This window comes from Clytia hemisphaerica, unplaced genomic scaffold, assembly GCF_902728285.1.
Source record: "Clytia hemisphaerica strain Z4C2 unplaced genomic scaffold, Clytia hemisphaerica genome assembly, whole genome shotgun sequence".
In the NCBI taxonomy this organism is placed as follows: Eukaryota; Metazoa; Cnidaria; class Hydrozoa; order Leptothecata; family Clytiidae; genus Clytia; species Clytia hemisphaerica.
In genome coordinates, this window is record NW_027104175.1 from 861,150 (window position 1) to 876,203 (window position 15,054).

Consider the following 15,054-nt stretch of genomic DNA (forward strand, 5'->3'; position numbering starts at 1 on the left):
CAGGTTTTTCTCAGGATTGACAAGTGCTAGCTCCATGAAATTTTCAGGGGTTGTTTCTTGTACCATTTGGCAGAGGATAAGTGAAGAAAAAATTCAAAAAAATCTGTCATTGGTTCTAAATCTCAAAAATTACGTTTTTTAGGTTCCAGACCCCCTGGAAAAGAATTTAAATTTTTTTTTTCACTTATCCTCTGCTTTTGATGAATACCAACCACCATACCAAAAATCTTTTGCTAAAACGTTTTAGAAGTCTTTAAAAACCTGTATGGAGAAAATTATAGTACGTCAACCCCCTAGTCAGTATCACCCCCGTCTGTGCTATTTTTAGAATTTTTTTTTCATATTTTTCATTGTTAATAGTTTTACTACCATTGTGGAAAGTTTCATTGACATATCTTAGATATTTCAAAAGTTATTACAAAAAAAGTAAAAAAATGACTTTTTCCATTTCTCAGTTAACTACCACCTTAATTTGGAATTTTTCTGTGTTCCAAAACTATTGAAGAAAACAAATTTTTCCACTTTCATTTGAAGGTTTTCACAGTAATCGAGCTGTTGACTGATTTTCGATGCCAATGAATGGTAGTCCGAGATGTATGCACCAAGTTGACTGTAAAAATAGAATTTTTGAGAAAATTAGAGAAAAATTGTTTTCTTTCAAGTTGATTATTCCAGATGAAAATTGACCTTGAGTCTGCTTGGATTAACCTTATCATGATTTTACACTACAAATAGTATTGTAAAACTCCTTTCTTCATCCTGAGACTTATCTGATATTCCGATAGCGGATATACCAGGATATACCGCATCCCCAGTCGAGTTCAACTACCCTTGCGCGTAAAACTGAAAATATAATTTGTTGGACCCGCTACAATATCTCTGACGCGATCTTGCAAAATTCTGTACTCTAAACCTTCCAGATATCGAAGATTTAGCGTGTCGGATGAAAATTTATGTATCTGGGTGCAGTGATGAGCAGTGATAAGTTCGAGACAAATAGAGAAGATTAGTGTGGAACTGACAATAAACAAGACACTTTGGGTAGGAATTTGTGAAAATTTGATCAGGGATTCTACTCTGCTGGCGGTTGCAAATAGACTTTAATTTTTCTAAAAAAGCGATGCATTGTGGGATTGTTTCAAGTGTATTACAATAGAATTCCCTGGAGGAATTCCTAAGAGATTTCTATTGTAATACACTCGAAACAATCCCACAATGCATCGCCTTTTTAGAAATATAAAAAACTCCGATAAGGTCTATTTAATCATATTAAATTCTCACCCTGTGAAGACGTTGGCGACTCCTTCATCGTCGGTTCGAACCACGTGATATTTCGCAAATTTCTCGTAAGGTCTTGAATAAACTTTGTGACTTTTGAAAAACAGCTCGGTAGATGTACCTTTTGGTATACCATAAATAAATGCTGGTGTTGGGTTGATGATCTAGAAAGATGGTTGGTTTTATCAAAATAGAAGTTGTCTGTGAGTATTTGCTTAAGGGGCGAGCAAAGAGAATATGAACTCTAACATGCTTTTCAAGCTACGCCCCAAAAATTACATTACAAGAGATTGAATTAATTTTCAGAGTAGGATAACTTTCGTTAAGTCGAGTTATTAGACACCCCTTGGTAAACTAAAACCCCATTCCCTTGTAGTGCTAGGCTTTTAATGCATAGAAGTCTGTGGCATTTTAAAAAAGACGACGCTAAGATCGTGATATTAGCGGAGTTGAAAAAAATTCCGATTTAATTCTAGGAAACACCGCGAATTGTCAAGATAAACTATGTATCAAGGGATCAAAGTGCACCTTTTCATCTTTCAGCCCTTTGAAGTCGTTGGTTGCATCAGCGATATTCGTTGCCGTCAGATTAGCCGTGTATGTTGACATGATGATCGTCAAGGCAACCGCATAAGAAATGGCGATAATTCTTGTGGCCCACCGATTGGGTGTTTTACCTGCTAAATCACGTTGGAAGGTTAACCCTGCGCCATATGAAAATGCTTCTCTAGTCGGGTATCGACCAGTCTTTTTGAAGTTTCTCATCATTTTTCTCATAAGCGATTCAACCGTGAACAAAGCTGAGCAGACAATCAGTAGTGTGATCAACAGGGCGAGTAGTAAAGTCCAATCGAGACTCTTGAGGAATTCCCAGTTAATGAATTCTAGTTCTTCAGGTTTGTTACGTGAGACAACAGCAATGTTTGTGGTGATAATATGTTCAGTGAAATCGATCACTCTTATGCGATGAGAGGTTGCCGTCAACGGAGCGAGTGCCACGTCCGCGCGGTCGGATATCAATTCGTCTACCAATCCATTCCAAACACAGCCTAGGGAATTAAACAATGTAAAACTGACAACCGTGAGCTTTTGGGATCCGATTCCGTGAATTATACAGAGCCTTCCTGTTGAAACAGATATTTGTAACACTTAGTCGTAAAGTTCTAAGATGAAAGTTTGTACGCTTAAATTATGCTCTCTCTGTGAATGTCATACCAACTTTACGCCTACGCATGGATTTTAACAATAAATATTGATGTCAGGTCATAGAAGTTTCAGAACTAGTTTCGCCGATGCGTCAAAGCTGCGAGACCAATTATCCATAGTAATCCTTTTATCTATACCAAAAGCGTTGGACAGCGGCGAAAAATTGGTGAAAATTGTTGGACATGTGTTCTTCTTTAAACCTTCGTCTCAACAAAGAATGAGGAATACAGTTAACGCTCTCTAATTCGTCGTTTTACTGTTTGATATACGCTCTGCCGCAATTAGAACGAGGAATACTAGGAACATTACCAGTGACATCATTATAATCAGTACAATTATCATAACCACCATAGAATCCATCAGGTACCAAATACAAAGTCCAATCATAGCCCAAATAATCAAACATCAATTCAGCTACATCAATCACATACCCTGGAAAGTAGAAAGATAGGAATTGAAATATTACTGGTTATCATACCTCTCTCCCCGTGTATTCATTTTTGAAAATGTTTTCAGCTATCACAAGTTGAACTGCTGGTTTTAGCTTATAGTTACCTTATTTTGGAATTTTTCGGGTTTTTGGAGGTAAAAACCCACCTTTCTACCCATCCCTCCGTTAATTCGATTTTGAAACATTTCGGACCTTCCCTTTTATTCGGGCGAACAACACTACCAACCTGCGCAGCAACGAATCACCCAGGAAATACCAACATCGTCAGTAGCTTTACGACATGGAAATGAACCTTCTTTGCACACAGTATTTCCAAACTCTGACACTTCATGAGGAGTTTCAACGAGGTAAGGTGAATCAATGATACTGACGGCTCGAATGATCGATTTGTACTTCTTGGAACATCGTGTTTTCTTGTGTTTCATGGCATTGATTATTTTTTGTTCGTTCTCTTGTTGCTCAGCATAACTGAAGAAGAAATTGCAGTTGTTCCTATTTCAGTACTTTCACTTTATTTTGAAGGATTTTAGTATGGATTTTAGTATGACTTGATACTCAGCCTTAATGGAACTTTTTAAGTTTTTTGATCCTGAGATCGTAAGGTCGTTTAGCTTAAGTTAAAGCACTTAAAAATTAGTAGTTGTGTCCACAATTTTGAAGTGAATCCCCCTAATATTACAATTTCGATTGTAGGAGGGACCAAGAAATCTCTCCAAATTAGCCAGAGAGTTTTTTCGAGCTAAGGGGCCATTATTTTACCTCCAATCGCAAAAAGATTTGACGATACAATGATAGTTAGTTAGTACCAGAGAGATTTGGCCTCAATTGATTTCCCTCGAGTGATTATAGTAACACGAGAGGGATTGAGAACATGGGGGGTTAAGTACACGTAAAAATACCTCAGAAAGAATTCACGCTTCGTTCTCAAGTCTTCGATGGAAAAACCTTTGTATTTATGTTGATCTACCACAAAGCATGTATACCTGATATTACTTCCGACAAGAAGATCTGTGATGGAGAGTTCATACGAACAAGTCACTCCATCGTTGTGTGCTTCAGTATCATTCTTCGAAAAGGAGAGACGAATCCAAAAGACATCATTGTTCACACTTTCTGAAAGAAATTTCTTCACTATTTCCCAGTCGGCTTCTTCGATCAGTAATAAGACAGTGTGAGCTTGCAATTGTAAAATAGTGTTGAAGAAATTATTCAAGATGGTCTCATTAAGTGTACCGACACTGAATTCTGATACTTCAATATTGGTCAACTTATCGACGACGTTTGCTGTTGTGGTTTGATAAGCTTTATTGTTATTGGTGATAAGTGTCGTCTTGGAAGAGTACGTTTGTTTAAGAAGGTTTTGAAGGAATGAAGATGTTTTTGTTGTCACGTCATTTGTCAGATACTCCATGCAGTCATGGTGCTTTGGAAAGAAAAAAGTTGAACATAAATACTGGTGTAGTTTTGCCATAGCCAGAACTTTCTAAAAGTCAGGTTGAACAAGCTAGATGCTGAATGGACCTACCTGATGATGAAAGTTAGATAGCAATGCGAGGAGAAAAATGAAAAAGAAAATATAGCGTTTAGTGAAAATGCATAACGCAATAAATTCATCATTGATTGTTGATGGGGGGAGAGGGAAGGGTTGTAGGAAAAAATAAATATAATAAATAATAAATAAATAAATAAGTTTGCATCAGTAGTGTGCAAAATTTCATTAAAAAATATTCAAGTCGTTCCGGCGAAAATAGGTTGTTCCAGCGATTTTTAAATAGTTCCGGCTTTAAAAATCAATTTTATTGAAAATTGAAACATGCTTGATGGTGGGCATTGCTATTAATAATGTTTTTGAATGAAAAAACAACCAATTATAAGGATAAAGTCCAATGAAAATCCAGAAAAACGGTGATTTCCGGCATATTTCCGGCATTTTCAGCCGGAAAAAAAATTTTCTCAAAAATCACACTCGGCAATTTTTTGGGCATTGTTAATACGCATCTTTGAGCAAAAAATCAGAAAAAACTAATGATAAAATCTCGAAAAAATGCCAAATTTTCCGGCATATTTCGAAAATCGGGCTCCGTCACTTTTTAAGAATCATCATTTTGCATCATTGTGCCAAAAAACTGAAAAAAGTAATGAGCCAATCCCGAGAAAACTGGTAACAGACGAACGAACGAACGGACGGACGGACGGACGGACGGACGAACATGGGTTAATTTAAAGGACCTCCACCGGGGTACCCGGAGGTAGGTCCAAAAAATTAGTAAAGCAGGGATAAAATAGTCATCCGTTAGAAAATAATAACATTCTATATTGCTGTCAAGGAGAAGGAATATAAATTTTTTAAGGGTCAATACCACACCTTTTTGCTCTGCGCAGGAGCAAAACCCAAATCATTATATTCAAACAACAAACATGTTTCTTTCAACATGTCTCAAAGTATGTAGATATTTTCCTACCTGTCCACCTTCTTTAAACTGCTTCGTGTTCAAAATATGTATCATTTCCTCGAAAACATCTGTTGATTTGAGGGTGAAAGGTGGTATGTACCAACCCAGAGGTATTGTGTTCAAATTACTGGATAAAATATTTTCCCTAGTAAACCATGTTGTGCAGTTTTGGTTTATTGAGACAGACAGTACTGGGCATGCTAGTGAGAACACTGTCAGGTGAAGTAACAACACCGGAGCCATATTGGATGATACGTTAAGGTAGATGATGATAGCATTTGCTCAGTTTGAAAAATAAATATCCACTTTTTCTGACTCTGACTCTGACTGAATTAATGATTTCTCTCTTATTCAAAATTTATTTTAAATTTTTCAACAAGACAAAAAATATTCAATATTTAATTTTCTCTGAATTAACAAATGAAATTGAATGTCCGTCTGAATCAAAATTCTTGAATATGAATAATTGATTGTTTTTAGGTACCGCGAAAGACCAGCGCGAGGCGACTGTTTGAATTTCAGGACACACTGACTGTTCTCTCTAAAGCCTCAATATATAGACCAATCCGGCAAATCCAGTTAGGGACTATCTTCAAGAAAACCTCAAGCAACAAGCACGCTGCATGTTCCTAACTGACATAAAAATCACCCACGAAACAAAAACACACAAAAAGCTATGCGCAGGTATAAACGGGAAATATTTGAAGACTTTGAGCCATCAACCTGTTACTACTCATCCTGTGCATATTCTTTCTACCATCTCTGAGAAAAATGTCTGATCGTAGGTAAAAATGACGTCACACGGAATCGGTCTATTAGGTTGAAATCCCGAAAAGCTGTTTTTCATCTTGCAGCTTCTCTGAGTGATACATTTTTCTAAATCCATTTGGTATGAAAATGAAGCGAAACGTGCTCCTGGATATGGAATAAAATGGTGCAACGCGTGTAAACAATGCCATAGTCTAAGTCAAATCACTATCTAAGAAATAAGGCCAGAGCGAAAGAAAATTCGCAAACTCTACCACCGATTTTTACTGGCTGCAAGCTCTAACGATCTACATTTTCCCGCCTTTACTTTCTTTGTAACGGACGATAATATCAGCTACTACGCACGTAGACGACGACAATCCGTTAAAAATGTGCATTTCATTCCAGTCAAAATGCTTGAAAGTGTGATCTGATAATCGGGTTTCGTGTCGTCTAGCTCCACCTTCACTTCAAAGAAGAAATTGCTGGTTTTCCAATCATGTCACGGAGAGACCAAACCGAATTAAATTTTGACCGGTGAAATCAGTGTCGAGAAGGCTCGCCCTATAAATTTGAAGTCTTTTCTTTTCTCCTATAAGCTTTAAGAGAGGGTGTAGATTTCAATGTATTTCAAATATCAACAGTCATCTCGAGAGGACTTGCCCTATAAAATTTGAAGCCCTTCTATTCTCCTAAGCTTTAAGAAAGGTGAAACCTAATTTTTGTTCCATAACTTTTACAAAAGATTGCCAGTCCAACGGACTCCGGAGTCTGCATTTTTAGGACTACTTATTTCGTAACTAGCCACCAGTTTTTGCCTAGACTGGCACGCCATTCGGGCTTGAACGATAACACAGAGGAAAGAGCGTATGAAGAAAGAGGGAGTGGTAGCCCAGGGTCCACTTCTAAGCTTTTTTATAGACTTTTAAACAATGTTTCTTTTCGAATATAAGAGATTGTTGTTTCCGATTCTAATTGTATTTTTCAACTCCAAATAGTTTTTTTGTTATTTGGATTTTTAACATTTTCTTCCAAAATGGCGACCTTGTCAATTGCTCCTAGTCCACTTCACTGGAATCGGCGTCATAAAAAATCATCAAAATGCTCAGCCGGAGAAGGAGTTAAAAGCTGTTAATTGGCACCCTCCCGTCGACCTTCCTTGCTCTTCTACGCAGCTCATATTTCAATAAACGCCCGCCACCCTCATGTTATCACTCTCTGACATGATTGACAAACTAGTTTACCAGCCCAGTAGTCTAGTTTTTGCTGATGTCTCGTCCACTGCTAACTTTTTAGACATGCAGTCGGTCATGTATTATTACCTATTAAACGTGGAGTGCAAAATAGGTGTTGGAAACCACGAAATCGGGTGTCGGGGTATCGCTTACCCCTAAACATTCTTTAAACGTATCATTGTTTTTTGAGAGAGAAGAGGTGTGAAATTTCTATAGCAGGAACCTCATCTTTCATCATAAATGCAGCGAGGAAAAGTTAGGTTTCAATGGCTATGAGTCAACTATTATTTGCGTATTGATATGATGTAACCATCACTTGAAATACGAGTGCTTCTTGTTGCTATTCTGTTGTAAATTATATCATATAATGGCGCAAAATTAGCTTTCAGAATTTAAGAGAACCAGAAACCTATACAGTATATAATATTAGAAATGTTTAAATCGAACTCTTAATGAAATCTTAACGCAGGCAAAAGTTACTAATTCTTTTTTAACGCAGAAAGCACTCTCGAAATGGATTCAAGCATTCAATATAGATAAATTTCTATGTAATCATACCAGGGAGAAAGAGTGCCTCACCCAAACTTCAGGTAGAAATTTAACGAACGAAGAGTTTTAGATCGTTCTCCGAATGCGGACTTTATCGGTCCTGAATAATTTCCTTTATATAGACCAAGCGACAAAACTCGTCAATCTCAATGTCTTTAGCTATAGACAACAAAATCAATTAGAGTAATTGAGTATCAAAATCTAATGATCAACTTTTTCTTGGTATAATACAATTAACATATACCATGTTTCTTGGTAGCCATGATAACAGAATGCTATATTTAAGAGGGTAAAATGATAATGAGTAACATTTATTTGTAGTGCTTTAGTAATTTGAAGATCGTTGAAGAGGTGTTGATTAAGTAAGGTTTTTCGTGCTGATTAAAATCAGTGACTTTACATGATAAAATGACAAGAACGACTACAGAGAGGTCTTTTCCACGAATGGGATTTCAAGGGACCAAGAATTTTTCTCCCTATTGAAAAGAGAAGTTTGAAATTATGTTGAGTTTGTCAGATCATTGTCTTTAATTCGAAAAAAGGTTCGAAAGAATCGAATTAAAGTTGACTATTACTGTAGTCAAATTCTTATCATTCGGGCATTTTACCAATTTTCAATATAATACAAAGTATTAATAACATGTATACCTAGACAGGTGAAATACTTTGTATTACATTGAAAATTGTCATCGGGACTAGTCTTTGATGCAAGCGAAAGACATGAAAGGGGTGTTAAATATCGTGATCCGATAATACGCGCTCCCCAAAATAACGCTTCTGCTCAACGCAACCATGACGTTGCTTATAAATGAGCCCGATATCTACGGAAGCTTCAGTTTCATTGCTATATAGATTGGACTACGTTACGATTAACTTGATACTAACCCACCGAGTAACTGGCTGTTGAAACCTAGCTTATTGCATGTAGTATAAAATGTTACAAAAAATAGGCAAATTGGTTTCGACATTTATAACGAGGTCTTAATCACCCTTACTATGCAATCAAGTATCATTTAGAAAAGTCATTTGTGCAACTAATCTAAAGATTTCTTCAGTCCATGCTATAAAGGACTGTAGAAGGTGTATTACAAATTGCATTGGGTAATGGGTGGTACGTATAAACTCATATTTCTTGGGTTGTTTGAAAACATATATAGTATAGAATGTTGTGCTTCCGAATTGTCGAGGGTAAGAGGGGCATAGCACAAAAGGTTTTTTAATTCTAAGAATTTATTGGTAAGTGGTAGGTAGAGTCAGCTTTCTACAGCTTTCAGGGGTTTCTACTGTCAAGTCTAGAGCGCAATGTTGAGTGAGATTCCCTGGGTACATAGGTCGTTTGATGATTTTTTTTTCGTGCAATTGTGTGAATAGAATTACATCATATAGCTAGGCGTATTGACTTGATCTTTTAAGATCGTACTTGACTGTGTAAGACAACTTTCTATTGTTTTAATTGGTCCGTTAATATTTCGTTAGTTTACTGACCGTTAAGGGTGGATTCTGTTTGTCTGTCTACAATTAGCGCAAAAACAACTTAAGGTTGAGGAGGGGAAATCAGTTTTATATAGACCTTGGAGGCAGCTTTTCGATCCCGGCACCAAGAAAAACCTTTGATCGGATTGTTTTGAAAGGAGTACCCTAATGGTAGCACTACTCAATAGCGGTGTAATGCATCGAAAGCGCTAGATCTGCTACTCCTTGCACACTTACTTGTGATGTAGTGCCGTTTGACGTTAAGCAAAGTTTTAACACTGCAATGGCTTCTTTGAGGATACCATAAAACTCCGGTGAAGATAACTTGGTCCTGCGGGTTCATAAAGGTCAATGGGGTGATTGGTTTCAATTTGAAACTCTAAGTACCCGAAACTCTCTGTTAGCGTAATATATTAAAGCACCTATTTCATGATATCCTGTCAGCATGGCGAAATAAAGTTAAAACCTCTTAATGAGGTTTAGTGCTTAATGAGGTTTTCTTTTAATTGTGTTTCCCTATTAATTACAAACAAAGTGTACAAACACAAACCTTTAATGAGGTCACAATATAAATGTTTCTTATAGAGGGCGGTGTTACGTTCAGGGGTTTCAAACTTTGAGAAGGAAACTTTTTCTGGGGTTACATGATGACTCATAGACCGATTCATATATGAGATTTCTCAAGTACTGCCTGAATTACATAACTTTAACCATAGTAACCTCTTTGAGCTTCTTCGGACTATTCCCAGTTTGAAAAGCTTAAAAACATAATAAGTATCAAGAACTCCATTAATTGTAGAAGTAAGATTTTTCTAGAGTTCAGAAGGATGAAATATTCCGTTTTTAAAGGGTTACATAGTTCCAATAATGCAAAGAAGTCGAAGTCTACCAGTCACCCAAGCAATGTAACATTTCGAATTCCAACAAAAATATATATATTTTCTGGCATTTTTAAAAAGTTTCATGGAATAAATAATCTTTGCACGCTCTAAACTACAATACTTTTGATGAAAAGTTTCTTTGTCATACTATGAAACAAGTCTGTAAAAAGGAGCACTTTTGAACGAGAAGCTCAGATTATGGATTATAACTTGACATGAACGTAAAGATGCTTCTTGGTAATTTATTTCGTATTTTTTTTAACACAAGAACTATTTAGGAATATATCAATCTTAGAAGGCTCTTTATCACAAGTAACGCTTTATCAAGTGATTATCTAACCTTCTCTTCGAAAGGATTTGATGAAAAAATTCAAATGTAGCAAGTCATTTAGGATGAATCATTCCCTCCGTGACATGCATGATTTTTTGTAAATTTGGAATATCTCATTCTAGAGAGCTCCAAATGAATTTATATCTCACCCTACGGATAAAGCAGGCTTTTTACTATCAGGTGGTGTAAAATTATTCTTTACAAAAAGATACTTCTGAAATGAGACCTTTTCTACCAAACTAATAAAAAAAGAGTACCATGATAAGGGGTTATGCAAAAAGTGAAATATGGAATCCCTGCATGCTCCATTTCCAAAAAAATGTTAACTTTTCAATTCTAGGGATGCTTGAGATTGAACAAATGCTTGCTTGAACATGATTTCTCAAATACTACCCAATAAAATTTTGAATGAAGTTAATGATTTATCCAACGAAAAAGCGGAATAACTCCTCCAGAATTGCTCTAAATGGAATAATTCTTCCTTATATGGATTGCGAACGCTTAAAGGCTTCTGCCTGCCAAATTTTAGCCCAAAAGCTTAAAAACTCAATGAGCTATTGCCGATGGAATATTTCTTCCATTTCCCAATGGAATAAATTTATGATTAACTGCTCCAAACTTTGAAAGATCGTTACGTTTTGTTACGTTTAGTACAATAACGCTATATAGTTCATTTAAAAAGGAATGGAATCTTTAATCTTTTCTCTCTCCAATAGAACCACTAAATTTGATAATGAACGAAAACTTGCTCTCTAAAATTTGGTTTTAAAAAAGTGCCCAAATCTTCACGTTTTTGCCAAAAGTGTAAAAAACACTGACTTAGGCAAAAAAATCTGCCATTATGGAACTAAACGTTCGAATATGTAACAAACACAAATCTTTAATGAGGTTACAATATAAATGTTTCTTATAGAGGGCGGTGTTACGGTCAGGGGTTTCAACCTTTAGAAGGAAATTTTTCTGGGGTTACATAATGACTCATAGACCGATTCATAATAAGATCTCTCAATTATGCCTAAGTTACATAGAAAATCTGCCATTATGGTAGACGATCCTATCGCCTACACAAGATCCTGCAAGATCACTAAAAAAGGAAATAGTTTAGGAGAGGCGTGATAAATTCGGGTGGAGTAAGCAGTGGCGGAGATGTTTGTTCCAAAACTCTACCGCCACTTTTTCCCGTAAACCGCCCTGACACCCTAACTTTTTCCCGCGTTTACTGACCTTTAAACGGACGATAGCATCGCGTCTACCATTATGGAAGTAAACGTTTGAATATGTAAAAGCAACTCCTAACGCAAAACTTCCATAATGCGGAAATTATGTAAGTTATAGTCAACTTGAAAAACCTCTCACAGAGGATGGATTACAATACATTACAATTTAGGAAAAAAATCTAGGACCTGCAAAGTTCCTAGTACTTATTTCCAAACATCAAAAGTAAACCTCTTCTTGTCAAGTTGAAAAGTTCTTTCGCAATCGTTGAACATAACACTTTTGATTAAGTGGTGATAAACGGCTATTTGGATCAGTCTTCAGAAGTACAAGATTAACCAAATTAATCAGCTCATTCATGTTTAAAAGAGGCAATACAAAAATGATGTCAGTTTTTGTGTCATTTTTATCGGTGTTTAGTGATGTCGAGCACTCTGTTGAACTTATTTTGGATACCAGTGTTTTACTGTGATATCAGTGAATTTGACCGCAAATGTTTCTGCACACTGTATTGGTCAAGAAGAAGCTCCTTACCTACTCGCTACCCCGCCATGTCAGTTATTTGTTCATTTTGTTCATATTGAACAAATTGTCGGAACCGAATAAACGATATCGGCTTTCCAAATTCTCCTCGAATGATTACCCATGATGCATTGCGCAAAAAATTCACGGAAAGTCAATATCGTCCGTGAATTTTTTTGCGCAATGCATTATGGGTAATCATTCGGGGAGAATTTGGAAAGCCGATATCGTCTATTGTGGTCCACTCACTAAAAATAGCGTATTATTTTAACCTTCAACCTTCAACTGTCGTGGCTTGGGACAGAGTAGTCCTATCTAGTGTTTTTATAAGATATCTGTGATTCGATCACGAACCATTGTCAGGTAGCCTTCTAAGTGAAATGAAAGTCATGAAAGTATTAAAAGCGGACACGTTTTTAGAATTTCTCTGGGTCCATATTCCGCCTCGTACAAAGATTCAAAAGAAAGGCAGTAATGAAAATAGCCTGGGTCTATACATCCAGACTCAAGATTTCAAAAAAAAAACTCTCACCTCATATACAAAGTTTCTAAAATTTTAGAGTCTGGTGCAACTAAAAAAGTCTGGTACAGTTTGAATGACACACAGTGAGTAGACCCATGTTGACAGAATTTCAAAACTTTGGAAACCCAGACAGACACACATAATTACTAACCATAAAACCTATTTTACAAACTCAAAAGCCTTTAAAAACTACTTTAAACTACATCTAAACGTCAGCCATATTCATAAAGGCTCCTTCTATCAGCCATTTTGTTTAGAAACGAATCTATGTTTCCATTTTCATTGTTTTATCTTTTTTTGCAATATCAGCTTTTCCATAAATTATGCGCACATAGAAAAATATTGAAAACCTCGCGAAAAGTCTGCTCAGTGACTCGGCACCAATCGATCAAATACATGCATTCCAATATCCCTGCAGACAAGTTAGTTTGACCAGACCGTAAACCAGAGACAAGATCTAAAAAAAACTAGACGGTGAAATAGTTTACGGTCTGGCTATAATAAAAAGTACTTACCGCGAACATGCATCATCGTCCATACGTCAGATTTAGCATGGAGAGCAATCTGCAAATAGAAAGAAATATTTGATCATTAGATTTCAGTTTTACTCCTATCAGCGCCATACATCAAAGACGGTACATGAATATCGCGTCATACTTTTGAGGATACTGCAAACTCCAATGAGCTTATTTCATAAAATTCGTGCATCTGTTAGAAAGTTAGTTTGACCAGACCGTAAACCAGAGACAAGATCTAAAAAAAACTAGACGGTGAAATAGTTTACGGTCTGGCTATAATACATGCATCATCGTCCATACGTCAGATTTAGCATGGAGAGCAATCTGCAAATAGAAAGAAATATTTGATCATTAGATTTCAGTTTTACTCCTATCAGCGCCATACATCAAAGACGGTACATGAATATCGCGTCATACTTTTGAGGATACTGCAAACTCCAATGAGCTTATTTCATAAAATTCGTGCATCTGTTACATGCTATTTTCTATTCAGTTTACAAGGGGGGAATGCACAAATATGTGCAGATTTCCCTTCAAGAAGACGTTGAAAAATTTTTGGTCATCATTCAATTGACTTGGGATTTAAGAACTCTTTTCCATTGCTGAAACTTACAATCTCAATTCGCAAAAGAGTACTCAGCCATAAAAAGATGATTACTGCAGTGACGTAGAAAAAAAATCATGTACTAAAAACACGAATTCTATGAAATAGGGCAATGAACTGGATTTTGAGTTCAGTTCGATCAAGTTTAAGAGGATCGTACTAGAAGGGAAGGGGAAATTTTCAACAGCTGCTCAGAACGTCAACGGCAGGTTGAACCAAGCCGGTAACTTTCGACATGCAGTAGGCGGCCGCCTTAGCCACCATCACAAAAGATAGGGCGCGGTCCTAAGAAGGGAAGAATCTGAAAACTGAAAATACACAAAGCAAGGGCAGATTATCGAGTATCGAATTTTCGCTAATCGTTACGAGCGTAAAACTCCTAAGGCCTAAAAGCCTGGAGCTGTTGTATATTATGTACACTAAGGTACATAGGTTCAAATTTCAAAAGTCGAACCTCATATCCGACCTATTCGGCACTAAGCCTTCTAAGTTCTTATAATGTGACGGAAAACCAGGTTATTTTGATTATTTTGAGTAGTGTCGATTTTCTGTAAATTAGTGAACACACAAATCTCTTACTGAACAATCTGAGAACGAGGTTGCTATATACAATTTAATTTATAGAAATTGTACACTCCTCTTCTTTCATGTGCTAATTTGTGAAAAAAAATAGAATGAAAAGAGTTGTGAAAATGGTGAAATTGAGAAGGAGAGATGAAAACATTCTATATCAGTGTGAGAGTTTTGGTGGGAGTGTAAGCTGATGTGATGAGGTATAAAAAATTGGTGTTTTTGACTTTTTGTGAATGTGATGATAAGCAAGTGACAAGATTTTGGGGATAGCAACGCATTATGTAATGTTCGTTGACGCTTTTTTACAGACTTTTGCAGACTAATGCGATATGGTGCTGATTTCGCATTAAGGAAAGGATCTAAGCTTTAAGCTATGCGGGGTTTCTTTGGGGGGATCTGAGTTGAGTTTGAAATTAAAAACAGGGAACTCTTTTGAATTCCACCCTCTCCATTTTGCGTAAACAGGTATAGAAACTTTGTCACTACCATCTACAT

At 36.4% G+C, this 15,054-nt stretch overlaps 1 protein-coding gene across 1 annotated transcript; it reads right to left on the reverse strand.

The window, feature by feature from the left end:
- Nucleotides 1–459: 459 nt before the first annotated feature.
- On the reverse strand, nucleotides 460–5,631 carry LOC136814442 (glutamate receptor ionotropic, NMDA 3A-like). Its single transcript, XM_067070989.1, has 7 exons — nucleotides 5,398–5,631; nucleotides 3,919–4,358; nucleotides 3,162–3,403; nucleotides 2,794–2,916; nucleotides 1,807–2,327; nucleotides 1,282–1,442; nucleotides 460–610 (listed from the first exon to the last, which is right to left on the reverse strand). The coding sequence occupies exons 1-7, from the start codon at nucleotides 5,629–5,631 to the stop codon at nucleotides 460–462; spliced, it is 1,872 nt and encodes a 623-aa protein (XP_066927090.1).
- Nucleotides 5,632–15,054: the final 9,423 nt, after the last annotated feature.

Coding starts and splice junctions, on each gene's coding strand:
- LOC136814442 (XM_067070989.1), bottom strand. CDS start 5,631: ATGGCTCCGGTGTTGTTACTTCACCTGACAGTGTTCTCACTAGCATGC. Junction 4,359..5,397: donor AGTTTAAAGAAGGTGGACAG/GTAGGAAAATAT, acceptor TTCTTTCCAAAG/CACCATGACTGCATGGAGTA. Junction 2,917..3,161: donor GGTGATTCGTTGCTGCGCAG/GTTGGTAGTGTT, acceptor TCTACTTTCCAG/GGTATGTGATTGATGTAGCT.